Source organism: Crinia signifera, chromosome 5 (assembly GCF_055691185.1).
Source record: "Crinia signifera chromosome 5, ASM5569118v1, whole genome shotgun sequence".
Lineage (NCBI taxonomy): Eukaryota > Metazoa > Chordata > Amphibia > Anura > Myobatrachidae > Crinia > Crinia signifera.
Window position 1 is genome coordinate 24,159,658 of NC_139221.1, and position 24,783 is coordinate 24,184,440.

Below are 24,783 nucleotides of genomic sequence, written 5' to 3' on the forward strand. Positions count from 1 at the left end.
GTAGTTATATTACACACCACCAGTAGCTTTATGCATTGCACCAGCAGAATTTATAATAATTAATTTTATTATTAGGTACTGCTTGGCAGTGCACTCAGTGGCACACGTCAGTGCACCAGCAGCATGGAATTATTTTTTACAGTCCCACACAGCACAAGTATTATTTTTTAATTAAATTAGATATAGCAGCCTAGTATGTACTAGGTAGGTACACTAGGTAGGCAGTAGCACTGCCAGTGGCAACAGTGGACTGAGTAACTAAATAATACTGGCAGATTCAGTGCAGGCAGCACCAGTGGACTATATATAATATAATTAATTATTCATATAATATATATTACAGCACAGCACCAGAGGTAGGCCCCAGCACAGAGGAGACAGTAGTACTACAGGTACACAGTTAGACTGTTGTCCTAAGCTGAGAACAGAGTACACAGCAGCACTGAGGGAGACAGCCCCAGCGAATAAAATGATTAATTACAGCACAGCACCAGAGGTAGGCCCCAGCACAGAGGAGACAGTAGTACTACAAGTACACAGTTAGACTGTTCTCCTAAGCAGAGAGGAGAACAGAGTACACAGCAGCACTGAGGGAGACAGCCCCAGCGAATAAAATAATTACAGCACAGCACACCAGAGGTAGACCGCACAGAGGAGACAGTAGTACTACAAGTACACAGTTAGACTACACAGCAGCACTGAGAGACAGCCCCAGCGATTAAAAAATATTGCGTTCAAGGTCAAGCTCAAGTTTAAGCCCCAGCAGCAGCAGCACCAACACACCCTCTCCCAACCCACTACTAGACTGGAGTGAAGATGGCGGGCGCAGCAGCCGCTTTTAAAGCCTCGCGAAATCCGGCGCCGGGAGATGACGTTCTGACCACGCGGACGGACCAGAGTCAGGCGGGAATCTCCGAGCGCTGCTCGGAACCGGGCTCGGAATGATGACATCCGTGGGGGCTCGGATCTCCGGAATCCGAGTCTGCACATCTCTAATATTTACAGGGCTGTGATTTCCCTGACGTCAGCGGCCCTCCCTCCCAACACCCGGAAAATGCCTGTGTCTTTGCTGGCTTTGTGTGATAATCGGTTGGACTGTGAATTTTTAGACTGGGTCTGAATTGGCCCCATATGTAGGGTAGCTACTAGTCTCTTCTACATAGTTTTCAATTGCTCCATTTAGGCCAGCCCCCCTAGCACCCTGTAGTACAGCCCCCCTAACACCCTGTAGTACAGCCCCCCTAACACCCTGTAGTACAGCCCCCCTAACACCCTGTAGTACAGCCCCCCTAGCACCCTGTAGTACAGCCCCCCTAACACCCTGTAGTACAGCCCCCCTAACACCCTGTAGTACAGCCCCCCTAGCACCCTGTAGTACAGCCCCCCTAACACCCTGTAGTACAGCCCCCCTAGCACCCTGTAGTACAGCCCCCCAGCACCCTGTAGTACAGCCCCCCTAGCACCCTGTAGTACAGCCCCCCTAACACCCTGTAGTACAGCCCCCCTAGCACCCTGTAGTACAGCCCCCCTAGCACCCTGTAGTACAGCCCCCCTAACACCCTGTAGTACAGCCCCCCTAGCACCCTGTAGTACAGCCCCCCTAGCACCCTGTAGTACAGCCCCCCTAACACCCTGTAGTACAGCCCCCCTAACACCCTGTAGTACAGCCCCCCTAGCACCCTGTAGTACAGCCCCCCTAGCACCCTGTAGTCCAGCCCCCCTAGCACCCTGTAGTACAGCCCCCCTAGCACCCTGTAGTACAGCCCCCCTAGCACCCTGTAGTACAGCCCCCCTAGCACCCTGTAGTACAGCCCCCCTAGCACCCTGTAGTACAGCCCCCCTAGCACCCTGTAGTACAGCCCCCCTAGCACCCTGTAGTACAGCCCCCCTAGCACCCTGTAGTACAGCCCCCCAGCACCCTGTAGTACAGCCCCCCTAGCACCCTGTAGGCCAGCCCCCCTAGCACCCTGTAGTACAGCCCCCCTAGCACCCTGTAGTACAGCCCCCCTAGCACCCTGTAGTACAGCCCCCCTAGCACCCTGTAGTACAGCCCCCCTAGAACCCTGTAGTACAGCCCCCCTAGCACCCTGTAGTACAGCCCCCCTAGAACCCTGTAGTACAGCCCCCCTAGCACCCTGTAGTCCAGCGCCCCTAGCACCCTGTAGTCCAGCCCATCAGATAAATTGTATGGTACAGGTGTAGCAGTAAGATCAATTGCATGCAATATATATTATGTAAAATAAACACTCTAGCACAGAATCTGACATTCAGGACTGCTGGGAAGCTGCCGGGGTGTTCAAGGGAAATCTGGTGCAATTTCAAGTCTCAGATAAATTGCCTAGTGTATGGCCACCTCTCCTCCTCCTCTCTCTCTCTCTCTCTCTCTCTATCCTCCGCTCTCCTTTCTTTCTCTCTCTTGGCATTGTAGAGATAGATTTAGAAGGAAGCATAGAAGTAATGAAGTCAGTACACTATAACACTGGATTATGTTGCAGCCTTGTACAGTATTACACCCACACAGTGATGCTGGGAGCACATTTCTCTGCATTTCAGAAACAATAAAGTTGAGTCAGCTTCTCCTTCTCTGCATTTCCTGTATCAGTGGCAGAAGAGACCAGTTCTATGGACGGTTTGCATAAACATTTATAGCATAATCTTTAATGCAGCGGTTCCCAAACTGTGGGAACTAGATTTGGGTGAGTTATTTTGTTTCTGTGCAGGGTAAATACTGCCTGCTTTATTTTTACACTGCAATATAGATTTCACTTTGAAGTATAACCCCACCCAAATCCAGGGTATAAAGTGGTCATGCAGAGGTGGGGGAACTAATTTCTCTATGCCACCTAATTCCACCCCCTCCCCTCCCCCCATTAGGCAGAGACAGGGCCAGTGGTAGGGTTTTTGGCACCCCCCTGCAAACTAGAATGCTTTTCTGTGAGAATTATTGTGCAGGCCCAATGTGGAGGTTAAAATGTTCCACCTCACCATTAGAGGTGGTGGAACTCGGATCCACCCCGTTCCCCCTCACTTTAACCCCTGCCCAAATCTAACTCTCTCTGCACAAGTAATATCTACCCCACCTGCAGTACACATGGTTTTGTCCATTTGAGAAGGAATTTGCCAGAAGGAATGAACCAGAATAATCCCCTGTGTGCTGTGGCACCCAGGGGTGCCTCACGACACTTGCAGGGGTGCCTTGGGTTGGTGGTCCAAGACCAACTCCAATTATTGATGGTCAAAGTAATGGGCAAAACCACTGCTTGTGGCTTCCAATCATAATTTATGTGGACAAATTGAAGTGAATCTGAAAACTCACCACAAAATTGAACCTAAGAATTACATATAAACACAAATGACGTAATGTAGAATTTTTTTTCAAAATTTGTCACTAAGAAACTTTTGGTCTAGGGATGCCGTGAGCAAAAATCTGCCGTAATTAAAAAACTTTGGGAACCGCTGCTTTCATGAGTTTAATGATTTTTGTAAAGCAAGAGAAAAGGGAGAGTGGGTATTCCTATGAAGGTGAAATATATGACGTCATTGGTATTGGTGGGGATCTCCAAAGCTTGGTTGCCCCAGGGCCCCCCTCAAGCCTTAATCCGGCCCTGAGTATGTGACATCTCACCGGCAGTAGCTAAAGCTTTCATGCACAGGACCATCTTCTCTGCCTGGCACTGTACATTTCACCAGTGCCACTCCCACTCTACAACACTAACACTGGTGTCACAGCGAGGACGTGGAAATAGCCATTTCGTATGGAAAAGTAGTCAGCATCGGAAGAAAAAATATTCATTTTGGAAATGTATTTACAGACTCTGTTATAGGTCAGATCCTCTGAGAACACACACGTCAGATTGCTGTTCCATAATTAAAAATGGAAATGTTAATTGCCCATCTACTGCTTTTACCCTTCCTGATAGTGACGAGGATGATGAAAATGTACATTGATCATTTAGGGCCTGATGATAAATGTAACTTACAAACTTTAACCCTGATCATCAGTGTATATTGGAAATAATACAACAGTGCAGTTCCAGACAAGCCGTAGGATCTGTTATACACTGGGAACAAGTACAAAAGAACTACAGTACCTACAGTAATTAGGCCGCCATTTTGTTGGAGTGCCAAGGACAGGGTATGTGTCTTCCAATGCAGATCTCTTCATCCTTCCTAATAATCAACCTTATAAAAAGCGCAGTATGGAATGAGGCCATACGATGACGGACCTTCTGCACCTTTCATGTGGCATGTGCAAGTTTCGATGGCGGGACTGATAGCTGCGTCTAAAGATGCATCAATCAATATTTTAGCATCTGAAGACACTCAGATGTCTCAGACACACGGCTGTGCTCCCGGGGGACGGTTTGTAGCGGTGTTTACATAAAGAGGTAGAGAGGAAACTCCAACCAAAGACACACACACACGGGCACTGCAGCATCCGCACATTGGGGGTTATTCTGGTTGAATCGCAAGGCAGCCTTGCGAGTCCACCAAATCCCACCTGCCGAATGCCAGGCCGCAACCCCCCCCCTCTCGCAGCTCGGGTTCGCCCGCACTGGCTGCAAATGGATGTTTAACATAAAAATCCATTTGCAGGCTCTATGGGCCCACCGTCATTCGATCGAATGACGGTGAAGGCCCACGCATATGTGAGGTTGCTACCCCCGCCCCCCGCCTATCATGCTCTCATTACCATGAGAACCCCCAGCGTTCTCATGGGAATGCCCATGGAACCCTGGGCGGTCCCATATCTTAATGTGGCTCTCCGCCCCCCGCCCGCTGTATAGGGTGCATGCACATGAGCAACGGTCAGGCTGCGAATGTATATATTGCAAAGCACCCAGAATAGGTTCCTTTGTGGTTTCGGGACAATTTGGTTTAAATTTGCAAAATGTTCCCACTAAATTGCCACTTTAAATCACTGCAGAGATTTCTAACTATTATCTCAACTATCTTTAAAAACTAACTGAATTTCCACTTACACTACTGTCTGTACACATGGAAAGTTGTTTGGAAACAGAACAGGTGCAGTTATTCATTTAATACCAAGGGGTAAATGTATTACGCACTGCTTTTCAAGGCTGATACGTCTTTGGCAATATCAGCTTCCGGATTTAAAAGGACAATAATGTTAAATACAAGAACACACCTGATTTTTTTTTTTTCTTAATAAATATCACCCCCTCAAATCTAGCGGGCAAAACCACGGAAGATGCAGCAGCTTAGTCAATTCAGGGCACTTGCTGGTAAAACTGTGTATTATGTAAAATTGAATCTGGTTTCCAATTTTTGTGAAATTTTATAGTGGCACTTTGGGGCGAGGCTGAATTAAATGGAGAAATATTGTCCATATTAAGGCATGGTTATTATTGATTACTATAATGAGGTCAATTATAGTCAGACAAAAAAATATTTTTTTTTTTCCGTTTAAAAAAAATGTGATTTAGGTTCTCCAGAAACTGGCTGTTGGTGTTTCGGTTGCAGGGCGCCGCAGTACAGAATCCAGATCATCACACTGCAATGTAACCGGACAAAACAGAGACTCTGCCAAAGCATCGCTCCTGGTAACAAGAGGCTGAATCTTTGTTCATTTCTCAATGGACTGATGGGGATTTTTTTTTGTCCGTTTTATAGAACAAGCCATTAAAATGCAAAACTTTACAGCATATGTTCAACAGATGTCTGCAAAACATTTCACTGCGACCTTATACTGTCTCTCAATTGTACATTATATATATAGATATATATATATATATAGATATAATAAAAAGTACACTTTGAATGGGAACTCTCACTTTATTTGGAATTCGTACCTGTTAAATGTGTGAATTACAATACTGTAACTATGGTGAGCGATGAATTCTTGATATGAAATGGAAATGGTTAACATCATGAATAATGACTTTTGAAATTTAACCTTGAATGGTCTTTTGGTTACTTTTGCAGTCTGATGCCAGCAGGGGCTATTTAAGAGAGGAGGGGGCCCGTGTGTAGACTCTGGCTTTGAGCTCATGCACATGTCTCTGGGGACATGACCTCAGGACCTTTGTGCACTTCTGCACTGAACAAGTGCAAAACACTAGAAAAATGGCCGCCATATTCTATCATACATCATTGGGATTAGGGAGACTTTTTTTTTTTTGCTAATAGATTTTTTTTTATAATACTTACTATAAGTCAACTATGCAGAAAATAGTGAAACATGCCACAACTTGCAGTCATAATGGTGCATTGAGTTGGTGGTTTAGGACCAATTCAAATTATTTATGGTCAATATAATAGGAAAAAACAGTTTTTGTGGCTGCCAATCATAAAACATGTGGAATCCTTTTCCTTCACCACATAAGGATGACAGGTAAGCACAACTTAATTTAATATTTTTAATATCTTTAAATTATTGGCCTAGGGGTGCCGTGAAAACATTTCAGTTACTCTCGGGTGCCATAATTCAAAAAGTTTTTTTTAAACTTCTGCTCTGATATTGCACCTGCACATGTCTGTCTTAAGCCCTGTACACACACATCGATTTGCTTTTGATTCGATGTTAGATTCGATTTTCTATTCGATCTTTCCATTCGATTTGGCATTAGATAAATATTTTTGCATTAGATATCAAATTCGATATCTAATTCGATATCCATTCATGGTACATTTTACACATTCGATTTACTAGATCGAATTCGATATTTCCTTGGCTGCACAGTAGATTTTTCTGTTCGATTTTGTGAAAACGAGAGCGCGCATCGAATCGAATGTAGATCGAAAGTGACACAAAAACCATACGATTTCGTTTAGGATTCGATTAGATTTTGCTTCTATAAGCAAAATCAAATCGAAAATCGGGAAAAATAGGGAAAAATCGTTGCATGTGTACAGGGCTTAATGGGTGATTTAATGTGCTAATGCCAACACTGAGGAATATTTTTTAGGCAACCGCGGCTGCGTACCGTTGATCACTTTCCAACTTCTGGCAAAATGTGCGATGTCTGCTGTCAGCCGGTAAATTCACAGTTCTCCCGGCTGCTGAAGTGGTCAACGCAGGGATGAGGTCAAAGCTTTCTTTAAATGGCAAAAGTCTCTCCGGGGCAAATTGGAGATCATTTGGGGTCCTCTGTGGGCAATATATGGGTAGCACGCTGCTTCGCTAACACATATCACTCCTATATAGTGGGAACGTTTTTCAAAAAGTGTACTGTAAATGATGTAATGTATGCATGCTCTCCCTGTTTGGTGGATATACATGATTCGATTAATGTTGATTAGCATATAGTAAATATTATAAATGGAAAAAATGTATGAAAAAAGCAAACCAAGTCTCCCTAATCTTAAAATTTGTAGATATAAAGTAAAACAAGAAGCTTTAAGATTAGCTAGGAACAGTGGAGGAGCGGAGGTGGGAAAGCAGAGCACAGATTAGGGGTGGGGCATCAATGTCGCCACCAATGGAAAGAGGGGAAGGCACCAGTCCAGCCTGACAACCTCCCGCAATGCAAACCACATCACACCAGCCCTAGTTTCCTAGTTATTAGTTTCCACCAGCGCAATTGGTGGTGAATAGACGTGCCCATCCAGGTGCAAGCATTACAACCTTTGAGAAGCACTGTACAAAAGTTACGTCCTAACCCAATGATGATCAAATGCTGAATCTTCAGACTCCGTACTCAGACCAGCACTGCATGCAAGAGGCGTCTTTTCCCTACAGAGTCCTTAAACTAATATGTGCCCCCCCCCCCCTCATAGACAATAGAATATTGTCTGCACCAGTGGCCGGGGCCGCAGGTGCCCTGTGCAATTGCAAGGCTAACCAGACTTAGAAACGACCCTATTTGTCAAAAGGGAAAAACAAGAATAGCAATTATTTGTATACATACATTATGTGTATGTATGTGACACCATTTATTTATTATTTATTAACAGTTTCTTATATAGCGCAGCATAATCTGTTGCACTTTACAAAAGGAGACAGTGATACAACAAACAGGGTATTTACAGACAGTCAAAAGGTAGGAGGGCCCTGCTCGCAAGCTTCCAATCTATAGGGAAATAGGCATTGATACATAAGGATAGATAGTGTAAACTTATTGCATTAATTCCACCAGAATGCAAAGGTTCCTGGTGTGCTCTAAGATACGGTGACCCAGCAGTGTGTGGGTTGTACAGTGGGGATGTGATTAGATAGGAACGGTATATGAAGGTTCTGTGACTGGTTCTGGAATATGATAAGCTTGCCTGAAGATATGAGTTTTCAGGGAACGCTTATAGGTTTGGAGACTGGGGGAGAGTCTTATTGTGCTTGGGAGAGCATTCCACAGAGTGGGTGCAGCCCGAAGAAAGTCCTGCAATCGGGAATGGGAGCGAGTAATGAGTGTGGATGAGAGACGCAGATCTTGGGAGGAGCGTAGAGGTCGTGTTGGATGATATTTTGAGATAAGAGAAGATATGTATGTTGGTGTAGTTTGGTTTATGGCTTTGTGTGTAAGTAAAATAATTTTGTATTGAATACGGAAGACTACAGGTAACCAGTGAAGTGACTGACCGAGCAGCTTTGCAGACGATGAACGTCTGGCTAGGAAGATTAGCCTCGCAGCTGCATTGATGATGGACTGTAGCGGTGAGAGTCTGTATTGGGGAAGGCCAATAAGGAGACTATTGCAATAATCAATGCGTGAGATGATGAGAGCATGGATTAGAGTTTTTGCAGTGTCTTGTGTAAGGTAAGGGCGAATTTTTAATATGTTTTTTAGGTGCATGTGGCATGATTTCCAGACAGATTGAATGTGGGGTACAAAGGAAAGTTCTGGGTCAAGGATAACACCTAGGCAGCGAGATTGAGAGGTAGGAGTGATTGTCATCTTCTCAACAGCAGTAGAGATAACAGGTTGGTAACTACTATTTATTGGCGGAAATATAATTAATTCTGTTTTTGAGATATTAAGTTTGAGGTGGCGAGATGACATCCAGGATGAAAGAACAGCAGAAAGGCGCATTCAGAGACACGGCTCAATACAGGGAACATGCAAAGCTAAGACACCAGAGAATGCACCTTCCAAATCATTGGAATCAAATGATTTGGCCACCGCACCCAAGGCTGTGAATGGATGCTAATGCTAAACATCCATCCGCAGCCATGCGGGGAACTCGGCAAACAAGGGGGAGGGGCAGCCATGCGGGCGGCGTTACATCCACATGCAACGCTGTGAATCTCGCAGCGTTGCGTGTGGACCAGGATAAGGTCCTATGTTTCAGTCACATGTTATTTAAACAGATTTTAATTATTGCAAAATATAAGATGAGCATTAAAATTGAAGGTACTTGTTTCCTAGCACGGCCACAACGATCATGATCGTGGGCATCGTAAGGGAAAATCGGGGGCATCGCGGCCATCGCATGCACAAAAAAATCGGGTGCGATGGCCGCGACGTGATGCCCGCGATTTCCCCATAGGGAACAATGTTAAATGCCTCAATGTAGCCGCGATGCCCCCGATTTCCCATAGGAAACAATGGTAAATGGCCCAGAAACCCCCCAAAACACCCCTGAACAGTGAAATGTCCCTCCAAAAGTATTTTACGCCACCCCACGATCAACGCGAACCCGAAGCGTGGCGAGCGCAGCGAGCCTGCGAGGGGCGGCGGTACGCGTCCTCCGACCTTTTCGTACCCCCACTATCCACGTCGGCGTGGAGTTGAGAATAGAATAGTGTGGCGAGCGCAGCGAGCCACCGAGCCCGAAGCGTGGCGAGCGCAGCGTGCCCTGCGAGGGGACGTGGATACCTGTGAAGCCCGCGAAGGGACGCGTTTACCTGTGAAGTTATCCGCGTCCCCTCGCGGGGCACGCTACGCTCGCCACGCTTCGGGCTCGGTGGCTCGCTGCGCTCGCCACACTATTCTATTCTCAACTCCACGCCGACGTGGATAGTGGGGGTACGAAAAGGTCGGAGGACGCGTACCGCCGCCCCTCGCAGGCTCGCTGCGCTCGCCACGCTTCGGGTTCGCGTTGATCGTGGGGTGGCGTAAAATAGTTTTGGGGGGAAATTTCACTGTTCAGGGGTGTTTTTGGGGGTTTCTGGCCCATTTACCATTGGTCCCTATGATGATTTGGTGAAATTGAGGCATTTAACATTGTTCCCTATGGGAAATCGGGGGCATCGCGGGTACATTGAGCCATTTAACATTGTTTCCTATGGGGAAATCGTGGGCATCGCGTCTGCACCATTTAAGCCTTTTTTAGCCGCATACGACGCGACCGACACGATTTTCACTGTTTTCAATGCATTTCAATGGGAAAATCGGGGGCATCGCGTCGGTCGCGTCGTATACCACTAAAAATGACACACGATGCCCGCGATTGTGGCCGTGCTAGGAAACAAGTACCAAATTGAATAATGTGTCCTGCCATGTTTGGACTATGAGGATATTAAGAGGCACCTCATACAGTTGTGACCCTTATAACAGCGCCCGTCCTGCGTTCTTGGAGTCCTCTGGTAACTTTATGATATTTAATTATAGAGTAAAGTAAACAACATTCCCTGTATAAAATATATATAGTTAACAGGAAATGTTTAAGACAACTCCACAATGTGGAATACGGCCAAGCTGCCTCTATTATATACGATTAAGTACCCATGAAATATAACTGGCTTGTTACAATACCTATTGTGAATTAAGTTTAGGCAGTACGGATGGTGTAATGGTTAGCATTACTGCCTCACAGCACTGAGGTCATGGGTTCAATCCCCACCATGAACCTAACTGCGCGGAGTTTGTATATTCTTCCCGCGTTTGCGTGGGTTTACTCCGGGTACTTTGGTTTCCTCCCACAATCCAAAAATATACTGGTAGGTTAATTGGCTCCCAACAAAATTAACCCTAGAATGTCTGTGTGTGCGTGTACATGTGGTAAGGAATATAGATTTTAAGGTCCACTGGGGCAGGGACTGATGTGAGTTTTCAACTATACTCTGTACAGCGCTGCGGAATATGTGTGCGCTATATAAGAAACTGTTAATAAATAAAAATAAATAAATACGTTTAGCACAGGTGCCCAATGGTAAATGGCTCTTGGAGATAATGGTCACGGTAGCTCCTTGTTTAAATGACTCAATGTTAAGACTATAAATCCGCAGAAGACAGTAGTGGAAATGTAGACTTTGTAGAACACCCATTAAGAAATGTCAACAAGAGAATGAACATACTTTAGGTCACAGTGTGCATCCTCTCAGGCGTATCTCCAAGACCTGCGTGTAAATGGATAGTGCCAGCTGTTTTCTCCATAATGAAGACAAGCTGCTTGGGGAAATCCCGTTTCCTGTTTTTTTACACAGACAGTCGACTTGCGGTATTGTCAACTAATTCTGCTCAGCTGAAAGTCCAAAATAAACTGGAAAAGCTCCTGTTTACGAGAACATGTCATAAAAATAGTGTGCTGGCAGGCCGCGGCGGGAACAATGTGGAATAACTGTTTGCAGTATGATTATTTAATGATGTATCTTCCAATAGAATATATTTAGTATACCTGTCTCCTGCAATGAGCGGAAGCGGCCATTTTGTGGCTTGAACAATTGCAGCCTGTCCATCTTTCACTAGGAGCAAGGATCATGAATAAGGAATAATGCGCGGGTTTATGGCACTTATGACTTGGTGACTTCATCGTTTTCTCGTGAAAACTGGCTCCACCTATGAAGTAGCTGATTCGGATGTGGCGAGGCAAACGGTGGACTGTAATCAGTTAAGGATTTATATGGTAACTAAAATCCTGTCAAAATGGTGGACATCAGCAGGGCCGCTGAGGGGGGGGACTAATTACCCAGGCTTGCTGGAGGGGCCCGGCGGGGGCCCTGGTCCGACCACCCTTCCCCCTCCGTCCCTCCCGGGCAGCACACACCTATACACCTACACAGTGGCTTAACTATAAATTTTGTTCCCCCTGCCAAAAAGTTTGTGGTGCCAACCACCCCCCCCCAGGCTCCTCTCCAACGAGAGAACAGCAAACACTATTGCTTCCCTTGTCTCAGACGCATCCCAGGCCGCCCTAGCACGCCCATCCGCCTGCCCGTCCTGTACACAGTAGCCAATAGCCGGCTCTGTGTACAGTCAATTGAATCAGTGGGGGGGATTTGTCATCTCTGCCATGGCCGCACCCGTGCTGTGGCTGACTCGCCTCCAGTGCTCAGCCAGTGGGCAGCGCAGGCAGCAGCATGTGGGTGCGTTGAACGGGTGCTGGTGCCCACACAGACCCCGCTTCTGCTTGCTCCCCCAAGCGGCTGCTGGGGCTGCCTTACAGTAGTTACGCCACTGCACTCACAGCATGTGCTGGGCTAACGGCAGGCTCAGCATGAGTGTTTCACTGACAGTGTGAGAGGTCATGCTGAGCCTGCTGTCAGCACAACACATGCTGTAGGTGTGTGCTGCTGCTGCTGGGGGGGGGGGGGGCAATAACACTCCCCCCTCAACTTTAAAGTGTTTTTTCACCCCCTAAATGTTTTGGGGGCATGGCCCAATCATGATTAGGCCACGCCCCAACATTTTTAACGGAGCCCGGCATACCGCTCGGTGGCCCTGGACATCAGTGATGGATTATAGCAGGTGGGATCTACTCACACAGACGCTGCTGGGTTTCTGGAACTCCCGCTGCTGGAAGCCGGGGCTCTATGGTCACCAGGGGCCAACAGCGGCTTGGTATGGCCTTTGCGGAGTGTGGAAGTATGTAGTCTCCCTCTATGCCGACATAGATGGTGAAGAAAGGGGACACGGCCGACAAGTGAAAAACTCATGTCGACCTTTTGACCCTGTCAACCTTCTGACTGTGTCCACCTAAGGCCTTGTATGTCGACCTCAGTTTGGTCGACCTAATGACCAAGTAAGAACAAGCCGGTTAAAAACAAAAATCATGAAAAACTTATGTTGTTCTTGCCATGTGTCTACCTCATGTCGACATTTTGACCCTGTCGACCTAATGCATGGCAACCTTTTGAACCTGTCGACCAATGGCATGTCGACATTTTTGTAGACCTATTGACTGTCTGTAGATTATCACCCGGAACCAACTAACCCAGATACGGGCAATTCAGCATTGTGAGGGGCAGCGCCAATGAAAAGTGGGTACGGGTATTAGGTCAACAGTGTCTAGGTAGACAGGGTCAAGGTTGACCACTATTGGTCGACAGTCAAAAAAAGTTGACATGAAAAAGGTCAACATAGTAAAATGACGACATGAGGTTTTACATTTTTTGTGTCTATGTCGACATGGACACCGTATAAGTGTTCCACGTCACCCAGCATGGCACGCTGCACTCCCAAGCTTCGGGCACGATGCCAAGTCTATGGTGCCCCCCTCTCCCTCTATGCCCACTGGGATGGTAATGTATGAACAAGTTGGTTAAAAAAAAAAATCATGAAAAATGCATGTCAACCTTTTTTAATGTCGATAAAGCCGCTGACATGGTGAAACGCGTCATTAGTTTACTGCCCACACTCTCTTTTTATTGGACCCAGCTGGACCAGCCTCAGATGCTATTGCCCTGTTCCATCTATATCCATCTGAATTTGGACATCTCCGCCACCCTGCTTAATACAGTTGTGGACCAAGACTCCCTCACTTTGGATAATATTGCAGCACTTTATGCCCAACTTCTAAGCCCTTGGGAGGTTCATGGATCCCCTGGATGGTAATAACAATGCCGACTTCTGCTGGCTGCCTTCCGGGAGAGGGCAGCCAGCTCTGTTATGCAGGGCCATCACCAGGGGTTAAAAAGAAGGCAGATTGGGGGCGGAGCCACAGACGGGCTTTCCTGTTGGGGGGCGTGCCTACAGTGATCGTGTCATTTTAGGCACGCCCCCCGCCGTGCAATGTCGGTATTTCATGCATTGCACTGCGGGGGGCAGGGTTAAAATGACGCGATCGCGACATTTTACCCACGGACCCCCCCACGAGGGGCGGATCGCGGGAGATTGGGGTTTATGCGGGAGGGTTGCCCCCCCTTTCCGGGGGGCCGGGAGGGGGACCTGATTTCGGGAGGGTAGGCAACCCTGACTTTACCTACCTGAGGCATACAGGGCAGCCGAGAAGGGGAAGGGGGGGGGGGGGTACTAATTACCCAGGCCCAGGCTTGCTGGAGGGGCCCGACAGGGGCCCTGGTCCGACCCCTCCCTTCCCCCTCCATCCCTCCCAGGCAGAAGCAGCAGCACACACCTTCAGCATGTGCTGTGCTGACAGCAGGCTCAGTATGAGTGTCTCACTGACAGCATGATAGCACAGCACATGCTGTAGGTGTGTGCTGCTGCTGTGTTTAGAGTTTTTAGAGTTTTATTTCACCCCCCTGTAAACATTTTGGGGGCGTGGCCTAAGCGAGGGACGTGGCCACATCTCCCACACTTAGGCCACCCCCCCAAAATTTTACCGGGGCCCGGCAATCCTCTCGTCTGCCCTGGAGGCATATAAAGGAATGGATGGTCCCATCATTGCCTTTCCCTGAGTGAGGCTTTACTTCTTATTTTATATCATTATATTTTATTGTGTGCAATTTATAGACCAGAAATTCGACACTAATTATCTTTTCTCGAATGTGACATAATAAATTGTATTTTATTGTACAATCAGTCCAATCTTTTATCTATAACCCAATGATTAATTATCAAATTGGATAAGAAATTCCTTTTCCCTCATTTAAAGTAGACAGCGCTGCTGTCCCTACAATCCCTTCTTTTACAAGTGTCGACATTTTGCCCATACCGACATAAAACAAGTCGGCACTTTTCATGTGTCGACCAGTTGCATTCGACCTTTTGACTAGACACTGTCGACTTAGTGTTCTCCTCCCTGAAAAAGGCAGCTGTCCCATTAATCCTAAATCCTTCCCCGTTACTGCACAGATGTGACCTCAGGTGACACAGACGGGTGAGGCGCAGGGATCTCATGTCACAATTTGGACTCTCTTCTTAAATGCACAATGGGCCCAACGGCTCTTTAGAACCGGATAAATAGAATATTATAATGTCCCAGTGGGGGTTATTCTGGTTGGCAGCCTTGCAAGTCCTCCAAACGCCGCCCTGCAAATGCCGATATGCAGGCCCCCCTCGCACGCTCGCACGGGCTGTGAATGGATGTTTTACAACACCCACATCATTCGATGGTCGCCGACCATCGAATGATTTCGAAGACCCACGCACATCTAAGTTTACGCTGAGGTAACTTTAGATCTGCGTGGACAATCGGAAGGAAGTGGGCAGCTGACAGCCGGTGATGTCAGCTGCCCTCCCCCGGTGCTCATGTCACTGGGTGATTTCCCATGAATCGCTGGGTGTTCCCATGGGTGCGACTATCCTCCGCCACCCCACAACCCCCACCTGCAATCTTTGGGTGCGTGGACACGGCGAACACGCACCCAGCATATGCACAGAAATGTGGCTGCGCATGCGTATATGCATAACATCGGTCCCCGTGTGACCAGAATAAGGGCCTGTGTCAGAACAGATGGTGTCTTCCCTGTCCGCAGGTGATGTCCATAGATCATCTTCTGCGCTGCTACTTTGATGAATGGCTCTGACACTGAAATATGTGAAAAACATGCGGAAGCTATAACGGGGCCGCTGAGTCCTCTCCAAGAAAACAATGCGGATTGTGATGTCATCGTTCTATGCGCAACTCCGGCAATACCGCTTCCCCGTGAGAGGCTGCCGTATACAATAAACGGTAATAAAGCTGCCTATTTCCAGTCTAGGTATCAGAAGGGGTACGGGGCATTCGGTTGACCCAATTTAGGTCAACATGCTTGTGTCGACCTGGGTTTGGATCATTTGGTCTACAGCATTATGGTCCACAGTCATTAGTTCGACACCATTAGGTCAACATGGGTCTAGGTCGACATGGGAAAAGGTTGACATGGTTCTAGGTCGAAAGGTCATTAGTTCGACAGGTCATTAGTTTGACATTGTCTAGGTCCACAGTCAAAAGGTCGACATGGGGTTTTTCACAGTTTTTTGACCCGAATGTCAACACAGTCGACATGGACACTGCACTACGCTCGGCACACTATTTTATTCTCCCACCACACCCTAGTGGATGGAAGGGCATGAAATACCACCTGTTGGCTCAAAAAACAGTGAAAAACTCAATGTCAACCTTTTGACTGTCGACCTAGACAAAATCGAACTAATGGCCTGTCGAACTAACGACCTATCGAACTAATGACCTTTGGACCTAGAACCATGTCGACCTTTTCCCATGTCGACCTAATGGTGTCAAACTAATGACTGTCGACCATAATTCTGTAGACCAAATGATCGCATCCCGTTGCCTTACAACCCTGTCGACCTTCGCCATGTCGAACTATTTCAGGTGTTGACCTCAAGTGACCGTATCCCATCAGATCAGTACGCACGGTATACAGAATATACATTGGAATGTGTCTCCATGACAAGTGCCTTGTATCCTTATTTAAGACAATGTTGCTGGGCTTTCTCGGAGTCTGATGAAGTCATTACTCTCTCCAAGGTGGGGAACGGATGTCACAGCACGGGCTGGATCTTCCTGGTTACCGAAAACAAATAGCAGGTATCAGCCAGCGGCCGCCAAACATAATATTATTTCGGAAATAAGAAGGAGAACGAGCTCCTGCGGATTATTAATAGTTTGTAGAAACTGATATCACCCGAGGCTTTCCGCTCTCGCCCTCTCTGACCTCAGCTCACATCTTATTATTGTGGAAAGACCTCGATGTGTGAATGGGTTTTCTTCCTCTGTCAAACAAACAGCGCGCGAAACGTAACCCGATATCCACGGATTGTCCCAGACACAACATGGGACAAGGTCGATGGATCATTAGGTCGACACAAGCATTAGGTCGACATGGGCAAGGTCAACAGTCAAAAGGTCGACAAGGGGTTTTCACTTTTTTTTTGAGCCGACGTGCCGACAGGCGGGATTTCATGCCCTACCATCCACTAGGGCGTGGTGGGAGAATAAAATAGTGTGCCGAGCACAGCAAGGCACCGTGCTCGAAGCATGGTGAGCGCAGCGGGGGACGCGGGGCTACGTTTCAGTGCCCTTGTCGACTGTGTTGACATCCGGGTAAAAAAACAGGGAAAATCCCCATTTCGACCTTTTGACTGTCGATCTTGCCCATGTTGATCTAATGCTTGTATGTCGACCTAATGCTTGTGTCGACCCAATGACCTGTCAACCTTGTCCCATGTCGACCTAGACCCATGTCGACCTTTCAGCATGTCCACACCTATGACCATTATGTGAGCAGGCTGTGGTTCTAATAGACCACAGTATGAGCAGGCTGCAGGGTGAGATGGCCACAGTGTGTCACGCTAGTGGGTTGTTGGGAATCCAACTTAGGACTTTAAATGCCGCCCTCCAGTGGCCGGCGCCCTAGGCAAATGCCTAGATTTGCCTAGTGGTGGCGCCAGCCCTGCGACCAACATGCTGTCGACCAATCGTATCCCATGGTCAGTTTACACTGCTGCTTGCGCACACTGCAGTGATATTACTGACGTAACCGTTTTGTAAGAATTTAATGTCGCTTGATGTTTGTGGGTTCCCCATACACTATTAAAAGTGTGCAAAAATACTGTTTTCTGCAAAAGGCATCCCACTGAGAGTATAGAATGAGGCCCAGAGGATGTGTGAAAACCAGAGCCCCCTCCTGCTAACAAGCAATGCTCCTCCAATGTACTGTACCTTATTCATCTATTCAAATACTCTAGTCCCACAAAGCCAAATCTACATATGTTTTGCATGTGGGTGCAAATTGTCACGTCACTGGAATCTTTTGATGACTGAATAGCTGACACGTTCAATGTCATCAAACCATTAAAACTTAATCCAATCTGTACATGAACCAAGTTTATATATAGGGTATAAGTTATAGGGAGAATATCACTTGTGAAGCACTAATTACAGTTACTATTGGCTGGTTGCTACGAGTTACAGCCCTTATGTTTTATTAATACATACTGATTTCCCTTTCCTGCATTTGACCACTAGATGGCGGCAGAGAACACAAATACAGATATGTGAGAGAGACTTCTGAGGATATCTGTCACTTCTGAATTTCACACCGAGGCCCCCGGGCATAGCACAGAGATCATTCTGCTAGCAAAACATTTTCTTCACAAACAGCATTGTACTGTGATTAATTAAGTAACAAGTGTGGGAAAGTTCATAAAGTCTTATTATACAGTAATTTTCTGTACATACTGTAAACTAAATCCGCCTTCAGTGTGGGAGCATTCGCAGCGTCTGTCTTATTCAGCTCTGGTTTGTTTCTGATACTTTGTCTTACTCATGAGAAGGGCCTTTATGATATATTTTTTTCCAGCGCTAAATCCTCCGAGGCCATTCTGTTATATATCTGGGTGTCACAGGATTCAGCGCTCCAAGACTCTACAGTACAGCAATAAAATGTCCCATCTACTGTGGATGGGGGCATCAAGGAGTGTGTGTGTGTGTGTGTGTGTGGGGGGGGGGGGTCACTACTGATTTACCAGGCCTCAGCCTGTCTGCATGATTCAGCTGTGTCTCTGATTTCCCCACTACACAGCTGCTGCCAGCGCCGCCCACTGAGGTGCGTCTGAAGTTACTGTCAGCCTCTCGCGGGATTTCACATTCACCGCCGACGCCGCTGGGTTTTCTGTGATGTCCAGGATCTGAGAGTGAGGCAGCGCCATTTCACTCAGTCTCAGCTCCTTCCTCAGCGGTGCCGGCAGTATGTGATTGGTTGGCAGCGGGCTTTGAGCTGTGTGGCACCGGACATATCAGTTATTGTGAATTATTCATAAACAGAAGCACTATATACTATTTCCATTAGGTAACAAACTTTATGGAACTACTAATATTTTGGGCGGGATGTACTAAACTGAAAATGTGGTAAAAACCCTGGGGTTCTTACCGCATTTTCAGATGCACTTAAGCCCCACCGCCGCCACCGGGGCGTCGCTGCGGGAGGTTACGGCAGTTCTTGCTGGTGTAACTGCATAGAAGACTATGGGCTTCTCCTGTGACCCCCACCGCCCCACAACACCCCCCCCACCCCCACTACCTGCGCTGATCCCCCTCACCTAATGTCCCGGCAGCCTCCTGCTGTGCTGCCCGGACCAGTGACCTCCTCCTCTTTAGCACCAGAACATTCCGATTCCAGGTGCAGGGAGGAGGAGGCAAAGCCTGTTGCTATCTGAGCAGGAGGCTGCCGGGCACAGGAGGAGGGGGAGATCCTGGGATTCTGCTACTGCTACCAAAACCTGGTCTGGATCCTCCACATTACTTTCATGTTGGGGAATGCTGGCTCTGCCACAATATGTTAGTACTTACTGTATGCGATTAGTGTCTTCCCGATGTGTGGTGGAATGTTCCGCAGTTGCTTAACCCCTTCCCGACATTTGACATACATTTACGTCATGGTCGGGATGTACTTCCCGACACATGGCATAAATGTACGTCATGCCATTAAACTGTCACCGCGTCTATAGACCAGTGTTCCCTCTAAGCTGTGCGCGCGTGCGCGCGCACACAACTCGACAAGCGTGCGCACAGACATTACAACGGAGCGCACAAACAGCAGTGGTCCCTTTTTGCAGTTGTGGACTCAATTAATATGTGTTTCACCCATTAAATACATTGTGTGCTGTGTTTTGAATGTTTAATATAATTTTGAAGTAACGTTAACACAAATGCTGAGCGTCATTTTACAGTTATATATGTGACGCACAAAAAATGTAATTTCCTTCCACAGTTGCACAGCCAAAATCTTTTGCCGCACACAGCCTTCGTAAAATCAGAGGGAACATTACTATAGACGCGGTGACAGAGGGACGATGTCTGCTGTCCCTGACAGCAGACATCTTCCCTCATTGCCCAGGGGGGGCAGCGATGCCCCCACCCATCGGCGATCGCTGTGATTGGCTGTTCAATGTGAACAGCCAATTACAGTGTTTTCTGTGTACCGGCGAATAACGTTCGCCGGTGACACAGGGATCGGTGGTGATTGGTGCTGTTAAGTACAGCACCAATCACCACCGGGTGTAAGGGTGTCACTGGTGGTCACCCCACCTCACCCCACCTGCCCCCAAAGGCTGTGATTGGTCCGTCGGACCGACGGACCAATCACAGCCATTTCACCTCAAATGAAATAACGGAGACAGCCCTGCAGCCGCCATTCCGGTCAGGAACAGCGTGCAGAGCGGTCTCCGTGCCCATCTGTGCCTATACTGACCTGATCTGCGTTGGTGGCATCCGTGCTGCCTGCTCCTGCTGTGACTTCCTGGTGCTTGTGTTGCTGGTGCTGCTGCTGCTGCTGCAGCAGCAGCGTCATTGTGTCAGAGATTTAAATTGTGTGATATAATTTTGTATCTGCTGCCCCCTGCTGCCCCCCTTTTGTGCTGATCAGTGTAAACTAACTGATCAGCATTTTTTTTGGGGTGCAGGGTTTTTTTTTTTTTATATATATATACACCCTGTCAGGTTGCACCCACAGTGGTGTGCCTGCTGACCCTCACTGCTAATCAGTGTTGCATCACTGATCAGCAGGTTTTTTTTTTTTTGAGGGTGCTGTGGGGGGGTTTTTTTAAATTTTTTTTACACCCACGGTGATTTTGTGGGTTTCCTGTGGCCGCAGAGTGCTGATCAGTGACGTACATCACTGATCAGCATTTTTTATCTAATTTTTTTTTTTTTTGGATCAAATTCCTGTTGTCTTTGACTCATCAGAAGTTTTTTTTAATTTTTTTTTTTGGAGGGTGCTGTGGAGTCTTTTTTAAAAAAATTTTTTACACCCACGGTGCTTTTGTGGGTGTCCTGTGCCCGCTGAGCGCTGATCAGTGACGTACATCACTGATCAGCATTTTTGATCTAATTTTTTTTTTTTGGATCAAATTCCTGTTGTCTTTGAGTCATCAGAATTTTTTTTTAATTTTTTTTTTTTGGAGGGTGCTGTGGAGTCTTTTTTTAAATTTTTTTTTACACCCACAGTGCTTTTGTGGGTGTCCTGTGCCCGCTGAGCGCTGATCAGTGACGGACGTTACTGACCAACATCTGTGCTCAATTTTTGGCGCAGGAGCTTTTTTTTTTTCTTTTAACTTACACTTGTTAAAGCACTACATACACACTACATACCCCCCGTGTTGAAATAAAGTTTGTACCCCCCCCCCTACACTATACACGCCTACACAAAAATAATAAAAATGTCCCAATCATCGCAAAGACTGTTTTCAGCGGAGGAGGCATATGCCCTTATTGCCTCTGACACTGACACAGCCAGTAATGCAAGCGATGAATTTGCATTCGCCTTAAGCTCCTCTTCCTCCTCTAGTGATGAGGGACCCCCTCAAAGACGCCCCCGTAGAGCAGCTGAGACCCCCCCCCCAATGATTGATCTCGTATGGACCCCACCACCAGACAAATTTGAGCCCCAGGTTCCTGAGTTTTTGGCCAACCCAGGAATCCAATTTGATACTACAGGCCTCAAAGAAATTGACTTTTTCAAAGTCTTTTTCTCTGATGATTTTATAAATTTAATGGTGGACCAAAGTAATTTATATGCCCAGCAGTTTATTGCCCAAAACCCCACGTCATCATTTGCTAGGTGGACCCCTGTAGATGCAGTAGAGATGATGACGTTTTGGGGTCTGGTGTTACATATGGGCATAGTTAAAAAGCCAGAAATTAGGCAATATTGGAGTACAGATGTTCTGTACAGCACCCCACTTCATCGCCATGACCCGGACTCGTTTTGAGATGATCCTTAAATTTTTGCATTACAACGATAATGCACAGTGCCCACCCAGAGATGATCCCACCTTTGACCGGCTATTCAAAGTCAGGTCGGTCATTGATCATTTCAGCGCCAAATTTGCTGAGATGTACATCCCCCCAAAAATTCATTTGTGTAGACGAGTCACTTATACATTTTAAAGGAAGGGTTAAATTCCGCCAGTACCTTCCCAATAAGAGGGCAAGGTATGGCATAAAAATGTATAAGCTGTGCGAAAGTACCTCAGGGTACACCCACAGGTTTAGGGTATATGAAGGGAAGGACACAAGAATTGAACCGCCAGAATGCCCCCCCTCCCTCGTAGGTGTTAGTGGAAAGATTGTCTGGGATTTAGTGCACCCCTTCCTGGATAAGGGTTATCACCTCTATGTGGATAACTTTTACACCAGCATCCCCCTGTTTAAGGCCCTTGGTTCAAGAGGTACAGCAGCTTGCGGTACTGTGCGCAAGAACCAAAGAGGCCTCCCAAAAACGCACATTGCCCAATTACTGAGAAAGGGTGAAAGCAGGGGAATATGCACCGAAAATATGTTGTTGGTCAAATATAAGGACAAGAGGGATGTCCTTATACTGACAACAATTCACGGAGACAGTACCACCTCCGTCCCTGTACGAGGTACCAGTACCCACACCTCAAAACCTATTTGTATCCTAGATTACAATAAGTACATGGGCGGAGTGGATCTTTCAGATCAGGTACTGAAGCCGTACAGTGCCCTGCGGAAAACAAAAATATGGTATAAGAAGCTGGCCGTGTATATCATCCAGATGGCACTGTATAACGCTTACGTGCTATTCCGTTCTACCAGCCAGAGGGGGACATTTATGCACTTTCAAGAGGAAGTCATAAAGGGCCTAATATTTGGGAACCAGCAGGCAGAGGGCCCCAGTACTTCTAGTACTGGCCCCAGTACTTCTAGTACTGGCCCCCGTATTGTATCAGGGCAGCATTTTCCTAACAAAATCCCCTCCACTGGAAAAAAGGGCAGGACACAAAAAAGGTGCAAAGTTTGCTATAAAAAGGGAATACGAAAGCAAACTATTTTCCACTGTGAAACTTGCCCCGACAAACCCGGCCTATGTATGAAGGAGTGTTTTAAAATATACCACACATCTATGGATTATTAGGTTCATCATTTCACCGTGCTTCGGGGGTTTTGCTAATGCGACATAGCACCCACCATTCATTCCACCAGAATGTGTGCTGCAAAATCCAAATATCACTCCTTCCCTTCTGAGTCCTGCCATGCACCCAAATGGTATTTTTTGGTCACATATGAGGCATTGCCGTACTCGGGAGAAATTGGGGCACAGATTTTGGGGTGCTTTGTCTCCTTCATTCCTTGTGAAAATGAAAAATTTTGAGCCAGAACTGCATTTTTGTGTAAAAAATGTAATTTTTCATTTTCACAGCCCAGTTGTACCAAAATTGGTAAAACCCCTGGGGGTTTGAAATGTACACTATACCCCTAGATGAATTCCCTGAGGGGTGTAGTTTGCAAAATGGGGTCACTTGTGGGGGGGTTCCACTGTATTGGTGCTTCGGGGGTCTTGCTAATGCGACATAGCACCCACCATTCATTCCACCAGAATCTGTGCTGCAAAATCCAAATATCACTCCTTCCCTTCTGAGTCCTGCCATTTTTTGGTCACATATGAGGCATTGCCGTACTCGGGAGAAATTGGGGCACAGATTTTGGGGTGCTTTGTCTCCTTCATTCCTTGTGAAAATGAAAAATTTTGAGCCAGAACTGCATTTTTGTGTAAAAAAATGTAATTTTTCATTTTCACAGCCCAGTTGTACCACAATTGGTGAAACCCCTGGGGGTTTGAAATGTACACTATACCCCTAGATGAATTCCCTGAGGGGTGTAGTTTGCAAAATGGGGTCACTTGTGGGGGGTTCCACTGTATTGGTGCTTCGGGGGTCTTGCTAATGCGACATAGCACCCACCATTCATTCCACCAGAATGTGTGCTGCAAAATCCAAATATCACTCCTTCCCTTCTGAGTCCTGCCATGCACCCAAATGGTATTTTTTGGTCACATATGAGGCATTGCCGTACTCGGGAGAAATTGGGGCACAGATTTTGGGGTGCTTTGTCTCCTTCATTCCTTGTGAAAATGAAAAATTTTGAGCCAGAACTGCATTTTTGTGTAAAAAAATTTAATTTTTCATTTTCACAGCCCAGTTGTACCAAAATTGGTGAAACCCCTGGGGGTTTGAAATGTACACTATACCCCTAGATGAATTCCCTGAGGGGTGTAGTTTGCAAAATGGGGTCAATTGTGGGGGGGTTCCTAACTTTTAGCATCTTATGGTGCCTAGAAACCTACATGGTGCCTAAAAAATAATCTCATAAAAAGGAGGCTCCAAAATCAAGTAGGTGCTCCTTCTATTATGAAGCCTGTGGTTTGGTCAACGTGCACACTAGGGCCACATATAGGATATTTATGAAAACAAAAGAATTGGGGGAATCAATTTTTAGTCACATTTCTCTAGTAAAATCTACTGTGTTCCTTAGAAAAATGTATTAAAATTGAAAATCTGCTAAAAAAATGAAATTTTGAAATTTCACCTACACTTTGTTTTAATTCCTGTGAAACACCTAAAGGGTTAACAAACTTCCAAAATGCTGTTTTGAATACTGTGAGGGGTGCAGTTTTTGAAATGGCATCATTTATGGGGGTGTCTCACATACAAGTCCCTCAAAATCACATCAGAACTGAACTGGTCCCTAAAAAAATCAGTGTTTGAAATTTTCTTGAAAATTTGAGAATTTGCTATTCATATTTTAAGCCTCCTAGTGTCCAAAAAAATTAAAAGGAGGTTGAAATAATGATGGCAACATAAAGTAGACATATGGTCTTTGTTAGTTATTAACTATTTTGAGTGGTATGATTATTTGTCTCACAAGTAGAAAATTTAACATTTTGCAAATTGCTAAATTTTCAATTTTTTTACGACATTTTGGTATTTTTCACAAAAAAACACAGACTGTATCGACCAA

The 24,783-nt window shown here is 46.4% G+C and overlaps 1 protein-coding gene across 4 annotated transcripts in view; it reads left to right on the top strand.

Annotated features, from left to right (window-relative positions):
• CRPPA (CDP-L-ribitol pyrophosphorylase A) overlaps positions 1–24,783 on the top strand; it is a 300,601-nt gene that overhangs the window by 238,201 nt on the left and 37,617 nt on the right. The window contains exon 10 of one of the 4 annotated variants that reach the window (XM_083186789.1): positions 5,448–5,731. The exons of the other annotated variants lie outside the window; for them this stretch is intronic. Within the exon in view, the coding sequence (XP_083042915.1) occupies positions 5,448–5,579 (132 nt within the window). The 3' untranslated portion in view covers positions 5,580–5,731. Of the gene's footprint in view, positions 1–5,447; positions 5,732–24,783 lie in introns of those variants that run through there. 4 annotated transcript variants of the gene reach the window in all.